Genomic DNA, 15,341 nt, shown 5'->3' with positions numbered 1-15,341 from the left:
CTGGTCATCTAAGCTTCTTGAAACTGTCAGAATTATACCTTTAAGCAGGATAATGGGATGAACTCTGTTTGGAAAGATGTGACATTTCATGCTGTAAACTTATACTTGTGTGTGTGTGAGTGTGTGGGGTGTTGGTGAAACTCTTTCGCAACAGCAGGAGTCACAGGAACAGCTGTCCCGTCCCTGTACTGCCTCAGCCGAGTGAATCACCTGCTTTGTGCTCTAACAATCACTCACTTAGCTAAAGAAATAGTTCAACATTTCGGTAAATCTTTCTTGCAGAGAGTTAGTTGAGAGGATTGATACCACTCTTAGCTTATCCGAGCTTAGTTTAGCACTAAGACTGGAAGTGGAGGAAACAGCTAGCTCTATTCAAAGCTCACAAAATCAGGGAGTGTATTACAGACACTTAATAACTCGCAGATCCTATCTATCCTGTTTGGTAACCATGGTAATTAGGGTTAGGCTTTGATTTAGGTAAAAAGCCATTAAAGATTAACAGTTTCTAAATCAATATTCCTGTCCTAACTGAAGATAGTAAGTGTTTAACATCTTAACTTACCACAATCTTGCATTAACTCTCCTCATTTTGGGATAACTAAGCTCCTGATTTTCACTTTTCCACCACGTAGTGTTCACTAACTCACTGGCTAGCTAATGCTCTATTATACAATTTTGACACTTTTTACAATTTTACGCAATGGATGCCAGACATGGACACTCTATTTCTTTTATGCTAAGTTAGGGTTGTAAATTTCTCAAAAAGAACATAATTTAATTTCTCTAACACTAAATCATCTTGTAGTTAAGTGTTGTTGTTGTTTGCTCTTTTTTGTGTATGTTGCAATGTCTCTTTAAAAAATAACAATTAGAAAGTTGTTCAGCTTAGTGAGATGAGAAAAATTGTGTCAGATTGGGAAAACTGGAAAAAATCCTATCTTAGACTCCTAGACTTCCTTTCTTAAAATTGCAGTGTTTTGTCATTTTATGTTTGTTTAATCCATATAAAAATTGAAGTATAAAGACAACTATTGGCTGTTGTGACAGGGTTTGTGCTTGACTATTGGTTCCGAGCAGACTCCAGGAAGTTACTCCCAGCAAGAAGTAGCCACGTGAATAAACTTGTTTCCCAAAATGAATAAGTACTCTTTTAAAGTTTAACAAACAGTTGCCCAGCAAGACCCTGGTAACAGTGATAATACACAGTAACAACAATCAGTTTTGCTGAATCAGACTTAGTGCAACAGGAATTAGAAGTCCAAACTTGTGAAATTACCATAACTTAAGATTTGTTGCATCGGAAAGAAGTGCATTAAAAGTCTGGCACAATATTCACCTGACTGTATTATAAGAGTCAAAATATAAGGTATGGATAAAAGAGGTCAGTCAGTCCGTTTAAAGAAAGGTTATGCTATGTGCTCATGTACAAATTTAATAATAGAAGACTATTTTCTCTTCCTCTATCTTTCAGCTGTGCGCTGAACACCCACACACACCCACACACACATACACACTGACTGTTTATTATGTCCTACTGGTTATTGCAGTGCCATCTCATGACTTCAGTTAGTGCGCTGGTGCCCTGAGACTGAGTTTAGATACAGATACAGATACAGAGATTGAGTGCGGTACAGTTTCTTTTACTCTGTAACTTTCTCCTCCCTGCCATCACACGCTACTGAGAGCATGTTGCATCCTGTGATTTCAATAAGTCTGCCAGAACAACTCTGGACTCGGGTGTTAAAGCAGAGATCTGTACCACTGAGCAACACCATGAACATATTCTGCAACATACTGACATCTAGTGCCAAGTTTGGGTTCTGTGTGCACTCTGAGGCTTTTAGCAGGAGCTTCAAACTATTTGCAACAAATACTATCATCATACTGGATCTCTTCATTCATGGTTTTGGTTATCTAGCGATCACATTGTGTAGCCAAATATTGGCCTGTAATTAAAGCTATTGATTTACTACAAATCCTAAAATACAGTGGTTCAGGACAGTCCTGAATTATAAGCAGTTGTCCAGAATCGCAAAATTCATCTTGTTTGGCCCAAAAATTAACTGTTATAGTAATACACAATGAATGATGTGAATTTGTGTAAATATTTTAATCAAATCAGTTATGTAGGCTATAATTCCTGCTTTTAATTATTATAAATATCCTGCTAGTTTTTGTAAAACATGTCAGTATTATTGATGTGCCTGTACACTGATTAGCCTGTAATCAAGTGATATTTATATAAATCTAAGTAGTTTAAGCTGAAAGCTGACTACTATTCACTTATATGGTATAAGTGGTTGTATTATATAGTAGATAATGGTGAATGAAGTCAGCTCTTCCCTCTTATCCAGCCATAATTTGAGTAAATTTACACACGTTAAATTCAAAGGTCTAGCAGGGTCTCTAAAGGTATGGAGCACCTATTTCTGCTGAATGTTCACATCACCTTTCCTGCTCTTCAAAGGTCTAAATGTAGCTATAATGTATCATACAAAACAATTAAAGCAACCGTCACCCTTTTGTTAAAATACACAAATTGTGAAATCTTTTTCCATTATACAACCTTTTCCTAAAATCTCTAATCACAGTTTTATTATTTAGTCATATGGCGCAAATCACATGATACAGGCGTAATAAGCTCCACCTCTTATATCTGATTGGAGTACACGCTTCCACGCCGCAGCGTGATTGGTTTAAAGTGGGTGCATTTCCGGTCACTTATTTAATTATTGTTTTGAAGAGCCAGAGGTTGCAGAGTCATGTGTTTTTGTCTGAGTTTTGTCTGACTGCTTTGTTTCTCTGTACTTCTCATCTTACAGTAGAAACTATGCGTTTATACGTTGCAGCTATTCTTCTGTGGGCTGTTATAGGTAAGAGCCAACATTTAATTTGCTATATCATGTTTCCAGTTAGCTTGCTACATGCTAAGACAGCAGCTAGTTAGCAGTTTGTGCTATTACAGTCGTTTCATAAAAACTATGAAGAAGTAGTTAAGTTCTACAGCAAGGCAAACTAGTTACGTTTTATGCATGCCTTCAAATACTAAGGGAAGTACGTCTGCTTCTGTCTCACAAACGTGCTGGTGAATCTAGACAGTGTTGCGCCAAACTTCATTCAAATATCTGTGCATTTTAAGTTGACTTGCATATCAGGACAGATGCGTGCATCGTAATGTATAGCTTATGATCCTGGACGAAACTATAGGTTATAGGCTTTAGGTCGGCATACATGAAATACACATTATAACACGGCAATGAATACTAGTACAACAGGTTTTCATAAGACTTCTTGTCGTAACGTTGTTCCCTCACCTGTTTCTTAACTAAACAAAAAAAATAAATAATAATAATAATAATAATAATAATAATAATAATAATAATAATGGGGACTATTGCCAGTGTAAACATCTGAAAGCTAGGTGGACGACTGTGAGTTAAATTTCCCTATGAAATAACTTATAGAAGGTGTCAGTTCATTATCCTCTACTGGCGAAGAATGAACAAATACAGCATTGACTCAACAGCTGTTAATATTCCCAGCTATCCAGTCACATTTATCATGTTTTAGGGCTGCAACTAATGCATATTTTCATTATTGCCCAGATCTGCAGATATTTTTTAATTGTTTAGTCTATAAAATGTCAAATAATTGAAAAAATGTATTGTATAGCACCTTTCAACACCTCTTATTTTTGCTTTCAGCTGCAGAGGGAAAATCAGTCCCCTCACCTCCAAATTTTGGGAGCACCTACCATGTCAAAGGTAAACATCACATCAGATTACAATTTCAGGCCTCTTTTTCATCAACATTGATCCTAATTACCTAACTGTTCCACATTTCCATTGCAGGAGTGATCTCTCTGCCCTATGCTGAAATCAAGGAGCCATTTGAGGCCTGGTTAGATCTAGCGGCAAAGTCCAGCCGAATAGACTATTACCATGGTAAGAAATCACTTGACCTGTGGCTGTTTGTCTTAAACCTGACTCAGTATTTCCCCTGCTAGGCTGGACTAGTGATGTGAAACTGAGAGGTTGTTGTTTCAGACCAAAGTGACTCGAGCAGAACATTAAGCACTCAGTATATAAACAAAGAAGTGAAAAAGAACGAGTAAGCACTTTTGGGAAACTTATTCTGTTGACTCATATTACATACTCATGTGACTTTGGACCTTATCTGTGTTGTATAAGATGATATTGAAAGCTGTGTAGTTTGTGTCCTCACAATCCTGTTAGGTTAAGTGTCAAAATCAAAATTTCTCAGTTATATCTGACTTACTGCTTTTTAGTTATAATGACATATAGGGAGGGAACTAAATTTCTGGGTACTGCAAGCAAATATTTTATTGTTGTGGGCACTGGCTTCTTTTTCATTTGGCGTTCTACCTACCTTCATGTGTTTAGTGTCAAAATTTGAATGTTTTTACTGCATTATGCTGTAACTGTGTGTAACATGATGAAAACAAAACATATATTAACAAAATTGCAATCTTTACCAGAGGTGGATGGAATAGCTAAAACATCATTTAGTAGGCCATTGTTACTTTGAACAAATAATAATAATAATAATAATAATAAGCTAAAATAACTCAAGTAAAAGTAATACTGTTACTTTGTTTATAACTTTACTAACAAGCAAGTCAAACTAATTTCTGGCAGCCAAAGCTAAAACAAGCACGTGACACAATAGAGCATCATAATTTGGATAGTTACAGCAATATTCAAGGAGAAGCTGAACAATTGGTGTATGATATTTTGTGTATAATCTTAAACTTGTGGATCTTACAGTGTAAACATACTTTCATAAATGATTATTTCTATAAAGGTTTAATCAAACAAACCCTCACGCCTTTAGGTTGTGGATTATTTATGAAATAAATAAATCAGTGGGGCATCCAGTCTCACAAATCTCACAAAATGAAGCTATTACTGTTAGTACATATTTGCCCACTGAGATGACGGTGTTTTACTTTAATGTCTCTCACATTGATCATCAACAGGCCAGGTGTCAACGTACCAGTTGGGGGCAGAGCAGCAGTGGGGTGTTGCTTATAAAATCACTCCTGAGACAACAGAGACAGAGCTGAATGTGATGAAGTGTTTCCAGGTCAACGGAACAAAGGACGAAGCAGTCACACCGCAGACGTCGCTGCCAGATGTGCAGGGATTCCAGGTCTGTGTGTGTTTCAAAATTCTCTGCGCAGCATGTGAACACCAAAACATGTAACATCAGCGTCATTATCATAAGCAAACTTAAAGATTGGCAGTCTTTGCTGACCTTTAAGCCTCATATGACTTTCTGTCTTGTAATCTGGAATCTTTAAGTTGTTGTGGTGTGTACTAGGGTAGGTGTGTCACAGTTTCAATATAAATTTAATTATCAATGATTGAAATGAGCTTTCAGTTTCAATAATTCAAATCAAAGGCAGAATTGGCGATTCTCACGTATTATTTTTTTTCTCCACCTCTGCCTACTTGCTGTGTTCAGTGCATGTCCAAAGAGAAAACAACACTTCGAGGACGACACAGTGTAGTTTATCAAGTGATGCCATTTAGTCTTTTAAAGACTTATTAGATTTGAAAATGTAACTGACACTCAATCAAGGCATAGAACCAGCGATCTGCCGATCATCACAAATCAAAACTCGATAGTTTAACAACAGCACAGACTTCAGTGCTAAAAAATGTGTGCTTAAAACGAAAAATCGAATCAAATCTTGACCTTAAAATCGACAGTCAGATTGAGTTGTGGATTTGCAGAATCATGACACACCTGATATTTTTTAAAAGGCAATTATTTTGTGAAATAATGAAATAGAACTGATAAAAGTCTTGATGAAGAAGTGTTGATAAGACTAGCCGTATTGATAAAATCCTAATAATACCCATCCATAATTCTAAGTGTTAGTATTTGCTGCTTCTTTGCATTTGTGGTCTTGCATTTCATTCATCATAGAAACTGGTGTAAAACTCAGACAGCATGGTAAAATCCTGTAAAGGGGCTGCATGTCTTACCAGAGGGTCTGTTACACTGCAGTACTGAGTGAGATTTAAGCTCATTGTGCTATTTACTCTTTTTTTCTTGTCCCGTGTTGTCTCACAGCTGCCCGCCAGGGCAAACTCGTAGTGCTGTGTGGGACAGGGAAAACCAGGCTACATAAAAACAGAACAGTTATAAACCATAATCTAACCATGATATATTTCTGTTGTAAAAATCACAGTTCCTGAGGATGGAGTACTTCGGAGGTTCCCTGTGTGAAGTTTGGCAGAACGTGACCACTGTGGGTTACAAGAAGAACACATATACACTGTGGGTGACTCATTCAGAGAGACGCGCAGATGGCAAAGATGAGCCTGCCACACCTCTCCATTATGAGATGATGGGATACAACACGCTGCTGGGGTCACATTATGACAAATACCTGGTGGACTACAAAGAGTTCAGCACTCACGTGGACCCTAAAGTCTTCTCGCTGCCTGAAGGTTGGTGCTCTGCTGCAGCTACATACATCAAGATGTTCTGGGAAAAAAAAGGTTGGGGGGAAAAAAAAAACTCTGTCAATTTTTCCCTGCAGGGATGAGCTGTGGGTCATTCCCTGGTCCAGGAGTGGAGCACCACATGTTGGCCAATCCAATGAAAGATCTCATCCACACCTCAGCATCGGGCCACTCGCAGCACATGTTTGATCATTTCAAGGACAAGTTTCAGCGTCAGTACAGTGATGAAAGAGAGCATGAGAAAAGGCAGCACGCTTTTGTTCATAACCTCCGGTGAGAAAAACATTGTTGACAGTGTGACACTGCAGCATTATCAGTATGATCTTTTCTTAAATGACACGGGCATATTCAGCAGCACTCGAGTAGGGATATACTGGCACAGCCCCATTTTCGCCCTTTGCCCCTGCAGTTTTGCACATGTGGGACAGAGTGTCCTGTTTCTTTTGGACACTGAAGATTAGTGGACATCTAATTGTCCAAATGGAAAGATACACAATCCAAACACAAGAAAATTCCAATAATGCTTTGCGAACCGAGGCAGTCTAACATGAGACATGGCTCACGGTGTGGGGAAAGAAGACCTTATCTTTTTCCAAACAATCGTGCAAAAATGTTAAAATCCACTGAAATGTTTTAGTTTAGTGTGAATGTAAAGGAATGTAACTGGATCATTTTGACAACAGTTAACAAAAATCCTATTCATGATGTCCTCCTGCACATGAAACTTGAAAAATAATCTAGCAACAAATTAGGAGTAAGGATTGTTACAATTTCAATATTAAATAAAAAATTGATTGAAATGAGCTTTCAATTTCAATAATTGAATTTCAGAGACAACACAGCGTAGCTTACCAGCCGTTATATTACACATAATACCTGTGGACTGTCTTTCAGAATCTGAAAATGTAAATGACAGTCATAAGGATGTAAAACCAGTGATCTGTTGACCTGTAAAATAAGACTAGATTATGTAACAATGACAGGACTACTGCGCAAAAAAAAATTGTGGGAGTTGAAAAATTTAATTGAATTGTGGATTTGGAGAATCGTGACACTCTTTCTAATAACAGTGCAGGGCAGAAAATTCTCTTGGCAGGATTCTGCTGAAATAGCCGACGTGATGATGAATGCTTTAAGGGTATTGTCAACAGATAACTCTGCCTTATCCTGTACTGCAAATTTAGTCAGATTAGTCACTATAACAATTGATAATGGTAGCAAGTAATAGCTTTGAATATAACATGTATAGTACTAAAATGTTGTAACCATGTTGTAACATTCTTTGTGGAAAATCCTGTCCTGTCCATGAAGGCTTTCCAATGATCTTTTGACTGTTTTCTTGTTACTGTAGGTACGTCCATTCCAAGAACAGAGCTGGGCTGCCCTTCGCTCTGGCTCTGAACTCTCTGTCAGATCGCACCATGTCAGAGCTGGCCACCATGAGAGGAAGGAAGCGAGGAAAGACCCCAAACCGAGGATGCCCCTTCCCCGCAGAGGTGTATGAAGGTGTGAAAGTCCCTGAATCACTTGACTGGAGGCTTTACGGTACGTATATATACATACATACAGGTAGCTTTGGTCTGAGTTGCCAAGTTTTGTAAATATAAGCTGTCTGCCTTCTCTCCTGGTTTTAAGCTACAGTGGCTCTGCAGTGTCAGACAGAACAGCCAGTAAAAAAAGCGCACCGATTCCCATTGTAAATTCAGAGAACGTAACAGTACCCATGGTGAGCATAAAGCCTCTGACTAGTGACTGGGTTGCTGGAGTAAAGTTTGAATGGGAACGGCCTGTTAGTGAAAACATGGTTTGTATTTTTGTAACTAATAATGGACACTGTGCAGGTCAGGCCTATAATACATAATATATTAATATTTCACTCAATAAATAAAACTTTAGATTAGCAATTTGTCCTCATGTGCAAGAAACAAATATGTAACAAAAAAGAAGAATGCACATTTGAAGGACTGTAGTCTACTTAATATGATGGGAGAAAGGAGCATAAATGTAGTATACTTAATGTTAATGTTAAGAATAGGTTAATAGGTGTTTCCTCCAGGAAAAATTTTATGATATTTAGTCGACTAAAACTAAAACAAGTCAGATGACCAAAATGTAACTAAAACTAAGGATGCAGCTTCCTGCCAGGGCCTTTTAGTTTTTACCTCCACTCTTCTTCTGCAGGTGCTGTGACCCCAGTGAAGGACCAGGCCATCTGCGGCTCCTGCTGGAGCTTTGCCACCACTGGAGCAGTAGAGGGCGCTCTTTTCCTAAAGGTGAGAAGGATAAAAAGCAGCTTGCACCACACTCACTGGCCACATTCCAGTGTTTTAAATTGAGTGGGCAACTTCTTTATGCTCTTTGAAGCCACAGATGTTCAGCGTGGTGCTTCATCTGTTCGTGTTTTGGCTGATTTGCATTGCACTTATGTTTGGGTAAATCTATTATTGGCATCTCTTGAAATATTTAAGAAAACGATGATGATGTAACTTTAATAATCCTTTTAGCTGTAGGAGAGTGGGTTATTTAGGCAGAAAAATGCATCATTCTGTCAAGTTAGGGAATTTTTCTTCACAGATCTGCATCCCATGCACTTAACTTGAGGTGCAGTTCATTTGGCTCCATTAAGCTTTAAGAAAAGGGTCCCAGTGCATGAAAAGAAGTCTTCCCCTTCAGAGTAGAGGGCGGGTCCACAAGATGCCCCATTGTGCCACTTTAGCTCACGCTAGACAGTCTTGACAGTGTGTGTGAAGAAGTAAAACTGAGTGAGTGTCAGCTTTGGCCTGCCTCCATCCCGTGCGAGGCAGAGCTCAAAGGCATTCCTTTCTCGTGTTGCCAAGCAACTTGATCCAAACATTGGATGGTTTATTATGGGATTTGATGGCACCCCATTGAAGTGACCAAATTCTTTGACTCTCTCTCACATACACACACACACACATACCCCTGATCGTCTCTTGTCCTGGGCCAGTAGCTGTCTAATTGATCGGCTGATAAGGAGCTAGTTGACACACTGCAGGGGAAAGTGGAAAACATTTAAGGAGTGGATTGTTATATATATATATATATAAAATGATTAAAAATATAGTTTTGAATTTATAAGGGCTTTACAGAGTCATTAAGAAGTGTGCTTCATGGGAGGGGCAATGTTTTGGTGGAGTGTTATGTAATGGGAGAAAAAAAGGGGGTATTATGAACTGATGAAAGCAAGTTTGTATCTGCTTTTGAGATCCTTAAATGACCCCCCTTATACAAGTTTGTCATTTTAACTCATCTTTTAGCTTTTAAATGTCAAAAATATGGACAGTATCCCAGCACACCTTACTAAAACAATTCAGAAGCCATTTTCCTTTTTTTATAATATGCACGACTTGTCAGTTGCTGTTTGTTAATCACACCATTCAGCGTTTCCCCTCCTCCTAGAGAGTGAATGAAGTGAGGGAGCAGCTTTAGCGAGAAACAAAGCAGTGAATCATAGAAATAAAATCTGATCAGGCCCACACTTCTGTACAACCCTACAGAGGTTTTGGTTACTGGATTTTTTTGTGAATGCAGCCGAAGTGAACCTTCATCCTGTTGCTGTGTCCTCGGTCTGCTCTCCCAGTGTGTGTCTATCTGTGTCGATCTCTCTTTTTAGCTCTTAAGGATAGAGAGTTGAGGACAGACGGACAGAGAAAATGATGTAGCGGTTGATCACTAGTTTTTTACAGCTACATTTTTACAGCTACGTTTTTATAACTCCATTTTACCGCCCTCACACCTTACACACTGTTATTGGCTGGGGGCTACACACTGCTGCCTATTGTTTGACACCCAGAAACATCCTTAAAATGTGAGAAAACTCAACAACATGTGTTGTTACAGTAATTCATAACAATAATAATAATAACACAGAGTAATAATAATAGTCCAATCAGAAGAGACTTTGTTCTGAGTGTACAAAATATATTTATTTTACATGTGCACATGTGCATGAGAGAGAAATGTGAAAAGTGTTTGGCGGCTAGACTCCATTGTGACATCATCATGTATAAAGGGGGTAATGAAGCTGTGATAAGTAAAGGAAACCCCCCTGATGGTGTCTAGACACTGGTGGTGGTGGTGGTGGTGAAGGGATGTCTGATGGTCTGGATGAGATGAGGTCTGGACTTCTGATGAGCTCAGCCTGGGCTCTGGATTAGAAGAACTGGAGGAGAATTAGGTGGAGGAAGGTCGCAACAATTCTGTGCAGAAATAAAAGCTGAAAGCGGCAGAGAGGAGAACAGATTTAAAGTTTTGGCACAACGACATGATTGGCTGATGGAGATTGTGGATTAATCTGGTTGGTTGACTTAAAGAGTGAACGCCCATGGATAGCTGATTGAGAATAAGCACATAAGGAGATAGGGGGGAGAAATACAGTTAGGGATGAATGAGGCATAAAGATAATCTTCCTTATTGAATTTATGCTGAGCTTCATTATAGTTGGCTCTACACAAATTATCCTTAATTAGAAAATAAATTACACTTATGTATACCTTTAAATCTGCCAAAGGTAGCTTAAATATCCCTATGTATTAAATAATAGTTACATTTGTTCTGCAAATACTACTTAGGAGCTTCTATGACCAGTACCAGACACAGAGTCAGTAATTAAAATAAAGTGATTTCCAGGGAAGGCACTTTCCGAGTTTTGAAGAACAGCAGTCCATTACTTTAAGAAGTGAAAACCACACAAATTTGCCCACCCAGATGGTACCGATATGTTACATTTTTGGTCTTGGCCCATGGACTAATGAAAATACAGCACGGCCATTGCAGAAATAGACAACCACACACTTATTTTTATGAGTCTGTAGATGTTTTTGAGGAAAATCCTGTATAGCATGCCTTTAATGGTAGGAAATGGAGAGAATCAAACAAATCTCACCATTTAATGTGTATGCTTTTTTTTCTTTCTACCTCTTTTTTTTTATTTATTTATGAAAACACATTACACAATAATATCCACCTGCACGTCATCTGTATCGACAATTAAGACTTATAAAACTAAAATACTGGCATCGTCCCTAGATGAGCATCTCTGCCAGCTCAACAAATGATGATGATGCTAAATGTAATTCCACTACAACAGAAAGTTGTTTATTCTTTGTGACTAAGTGGGAAAAATCATGTTCATATGTTGACAATCAGAACACCTTCAAAAATTCAATATCGCGCACCATTTTAAATACTTGTTACACAATTCATACATTACAGAAAAAAGGGGTTGAAACATAACGCTGGTTTTATACAGGCTTCGATTGTGATGTTTTTGCAGATAATATAAGAAACATGGATCGCAATAATAAGACGTGTAGTTCTGATGTGTGACCTTGATATGGCTTAGCAAAGTTACTTATGCAATTTGTCAGTCATCAAAATAATGGGACCACAGAGGGGAAGAAAACGTCCGAACATGGAGGCTGGATGAAAACTCCACTAATTGTTTCAGTGTTTGCGTGTACAGTTTGAATGAGCCAGCAGTAAGTGCTGTTGTGAAGCCCCAGCAGTTCGTCTTTGTGCCTTTGCCAGCACGCAGAGCAGCAGCAGGAAGTGACCTGCGAGATATGGCACCCCCCACCCGTCCCCAACCGTCCCCATCGGCAGCTTCATAAACAGATCCAGTCCCCAGGGCCCAATTTGAAATTTACTTCTTCGTGATCTCACAGTGTCTGCCTGGCAACCTGTAAATAACAGCTGGTGTAAAAATGTTCATTAGAAACGTTAACTGTTCAAACCATGTTTTTGTGCTTTCTGTATTTTCCACATGACCTTTTGTCACATCTGTCCCTCCTAAACTCCTCCTAACTAGTAATCTTGTCTGATTAAATATCTCTTTGTTTATTTTCAAAATTTTTCACAGTAGTAAGATACCAAAGCTTGTAAAACCGTTGCCGCATTGAAATACAGAGAATGTGATTGGAGCAGAGCAGGACAGGTTATTATCTGTGTGTGGAGTGTGATCACGCTCTGCTCTTGTCTTTCAGACGGGCTCCCTGCAGGTTCTGTCTCAGCAGATGCTGGTGGACTGTTCCTGGGGTTTTGGCAATAACGGCTGTGATGGAGGGGAGGAGTGGAGAGGATACGAGTGGATCATGAAACACGGAGGCATCGCCACAACAGAAACTTACGGAGCCTATATGGGAATGGTGAGATGATTGGCTGAACCTGTTGGTGCAAAATAACCTGTAATGTCCTAACTGAATAGCACTGCGTTGACATTCATTCTCCTTTTTCAAAAGCACAGTTCCATCTGTGTTCTTTTTTGGGGTTTTCAAATTGAAAATTTGACTGAGGCAGCAATGCTCAGTCATTTATAAACAGGTTTCTGTTGTTACAAGTTATGAAACACGATTTCATACATCTGAACCTAATCAGGTGTAAGAAATGTATATTAAGGCACCATGCCAGTTTAGTGTGCCTCTGTGAATGTTATATTGTCATATAAAAACCATGTTTACCTGCAGGTTCAGTCCAGCTAATACACAAAAATAAAATCCTCCGACAACTTTTAAACAAGTCTAAAATAACCGACAACTGGGTAAATAATCAAGGTTGAACCAGCTGAAATAACAGTGTTTCATAGATGAGTTAAAATTTGTTTTGTTCAAAAGCTATTAAAAAGTTTGTATCTGTGTGGCCCAATTAGAGAGTCAGTTACAGAGCTCTGTCCAGTACAGCGCACAGTTACTATTACCTCTTTGCTATGACCCTGGATTAAAGATACTTAATTGTTTTGATGTTCTTAAGAATCGTGTTGCATCACAGTCTGTTGAAACGTCTGAAGGCCACAGGACGTTCATGGCATACACAGAAAGAATTAGTGTTGTTTGTAATAGAATATAAAGCATTATATATTTATGTGATATATGTTGGCACCACCATAGAAGCAACATATGGGGGCTTTTCCAGGATCCAGTTCGGGATCCAAGTTTAGACTATATTGATTATTCTGCTTGGTGTTGGTAGCTGTCAGCTTTATTTGCTTTGTGTGTTGTGGAGGTAATACAAAGGGACACGTACTACGAAACGGAGACATACGGGATGGTTTCCAGTCCGGCTGCACGGCAGGGTTCAGTGTTATATTTTCTGTTTCATTCTGAACAGAATGGATTTTGCCACGTGAACGCATCCCAGCTGACTGCACACATCCAGAGCTACACCAACGTCACATCAGGAGATGCAGAGGCCCTTAAGGTGGCACTCTTTAAAAATGGGCCGGCGGCTGTCAGTATTGATGCTTCACATCGATCATTTGTTTTCTACAGCCACGGTGTCTATTATGAACCTGCTTGTGGTAAGTTTACCTCTTATTGGTGCTCACACTTTTTACAAAAACAGTTTCTCTCTAGTTCCACTTTACAACAAGGCTATTCTTACAAATGATTTATAAATAGCTGATAATATTTTATCATTTAGGTGGTAAACAATTTCTAAATAATTAATAAACAAGTTATAACACAGTTTTCATACATTGATATGGGCTCAGTGTTCCTGTTACTGCTTAGTTAATCTTTATCCAATGTATTGTAACAGCTTATTAATGATTTATAAAGTGTCCACAACCTAATTTATAACTTAATTGTTAACATTTATAAATCATTAATAAGGGTTGCCTTATTGTTAAGTGGTACACTTTGTCTCTATAACTCACTGCTGCTTCTTTTGTTTTCAGGTAACAAAACTGATGATTTGGACCACGCTGTGCTTGCAGTGGGATACGGCACCCTGAATGGGGAGCCATACTGGTTAATAAAGAACTCGTGGTCCACCTACTGGGGCAATGATGGCTACATTCTCATGTCTATGAAGGATAACAACTGTGGTGTCACCACTGACGCTACATACGTTACACTTGCATAGATTTCCCCGTTTCTTCTTCTCTATAAATCAGTGTTAATGCCACTATGTGAGTGCCTGAGGATGAATGCCACCTAACGTCAGATGTGTTGAGGTGTGATTATCAAAACGAACTGAGCTGCTTGGTGATAATAATGTGATAGATGCTGCAGTTGAGTATTATCAAAGTGAATTGAGATGGTGCACAGAACATTTCATTTTTTCACACATGGTTTTGACAAGTTTATTGCTGGTAGCACACAGTTACAGTGCCTTCATTTCAGTTGTACAAAGTACATTTTGTGTGACACATTACCACTTGTTCTTGTACGTTATGATTTGCTACATTCAGATGCACTGGGCTGGAATCAATGCAATAAAATGAAATATAACATTGGAAAGTTTTCCATTATTTGGCTTCTGTAATGTCTCTGGTTGATCTAACATACTCACATGCGGAGGGCAGCACTAAGGCATGCTCTAAATCCATGCAGTGGAATAACAGGTTATCCCCTCCACATATACATCATATGCATTCAAAGCATTCTGGCCTCACATGTCTTTGCTGTATAGATATAAGAGATATTGAAGAATCAAACTCCTTTTGCCTGAGTAATATAGTATATGATATGACCTGCACTTCTAATCCATGCCTTTTTCATGTAGCATTAATTCATACACAAAAACAGCCCTTAAACACCAAAAACTTCACAGATCCAACTTATAATAAGAGATATTACATCAGAGTATAATTCAATATAAGAGGAAGAGAACAAAGCTCTACAAACAAATACCTCTTCACATGCTGGTCACTGTCACATCCCAGGGTTTCCATAAAAAACTACAAATCAGCTACATCAGTGGTTCTCAATCTTTTCTGTTCTTGACCCCCTCAGAATAATCAGGTTGGTGACACTCAGACACATGAAATCTACTCTAAGGCAAATTATATCACAAGCAGTGTAATGTAATGTGTCTAAAATACGG

The 15,341-nt window shown here is 38.6% G+C and overlaps 1 protein-coding gene across 1 annotated transcript; it reads left to right on the top strand.

Moving 5' to 3' along the window:
• Positions 1-2,808: 2,808 nt before the first annotated feature.
• LOC146312774 (digestive cysteine proteinase 1) lies at positions 2,809-14,755 on the top strand. Its single transcript, XM_084738361.1, has 11 exons — positions 2,809-2,873; positions 3,705-3,764; positions 3,852-3,944; positions 5,000-5,172; positions 6,221-6,482; positions 6,575-6,770; positions 7,849-8,042; positions 8,679-8,770; positions 12,503-12,664; positions 13,623-13,812; positions 14,191-14,755. The coding sequence occupies exons 1-11, from the start codon at positions 2,831-2,833 to the stop codon at positions 14,376-14,378; spliced, it is 1,653 nt and encodes a 550-aa protein (XP_084594487.1). The 5' UTR covers positions 2,809-2,830; the 3' UTR covers positions 14,379-14,755.
• The last annotated feature ends 586 nt before the right edge of the window (positions 14,756-15,341 follow it).

The sequence above is a fragment of the Lutjanus erythropterus genome, chromosome 16 (assembly GCF_056507025.1).
Source record: "Lutjanus erythropterus isolate fLutEry1 chromosome 16, fLutEry1.hap2, whole genome shotgun sequence".
Taxonomy (NCBI): domain Eukaryota; kingdom Metazoa; phylum Chordata; class Actinopteri; order Lutjaniformes; family Lutjanidae; genus Lutjanus; species Lutjanus erythropterus.
Note: the sequence above shows the minus strand (reverse complement) of the source record. Positions and strands in the feature narration are given on the sequence as shown.

What these genes read in the sequence shown, in the direction of transcription:
- LOC146312774 (XM_084738361.1), top strand. Translation starts at nt 2,831, where the DNA reads ATGCGTTTATACGTTGCAGCTATTCTTCTGTGGGCTGTTATAG. An exon ending in TCTTCTGTGGGCTGTTATAG is followed by an intron (nt 2,874 to 3,704) that starts GTAAGAGCCAAC and finishes TTTTGCTTTCAG; the next exon opens with CTGCAGAGGGAAAATCAGTC. An exon ending in CCGAATAGACTATTACCATG is followed by an intron (nt 3,945 to 4,999) that starts GTAAGAAATCAC and finishes GATCATCAACAG; the next exon opens with GCCAGGTGTCAACGTACCAG.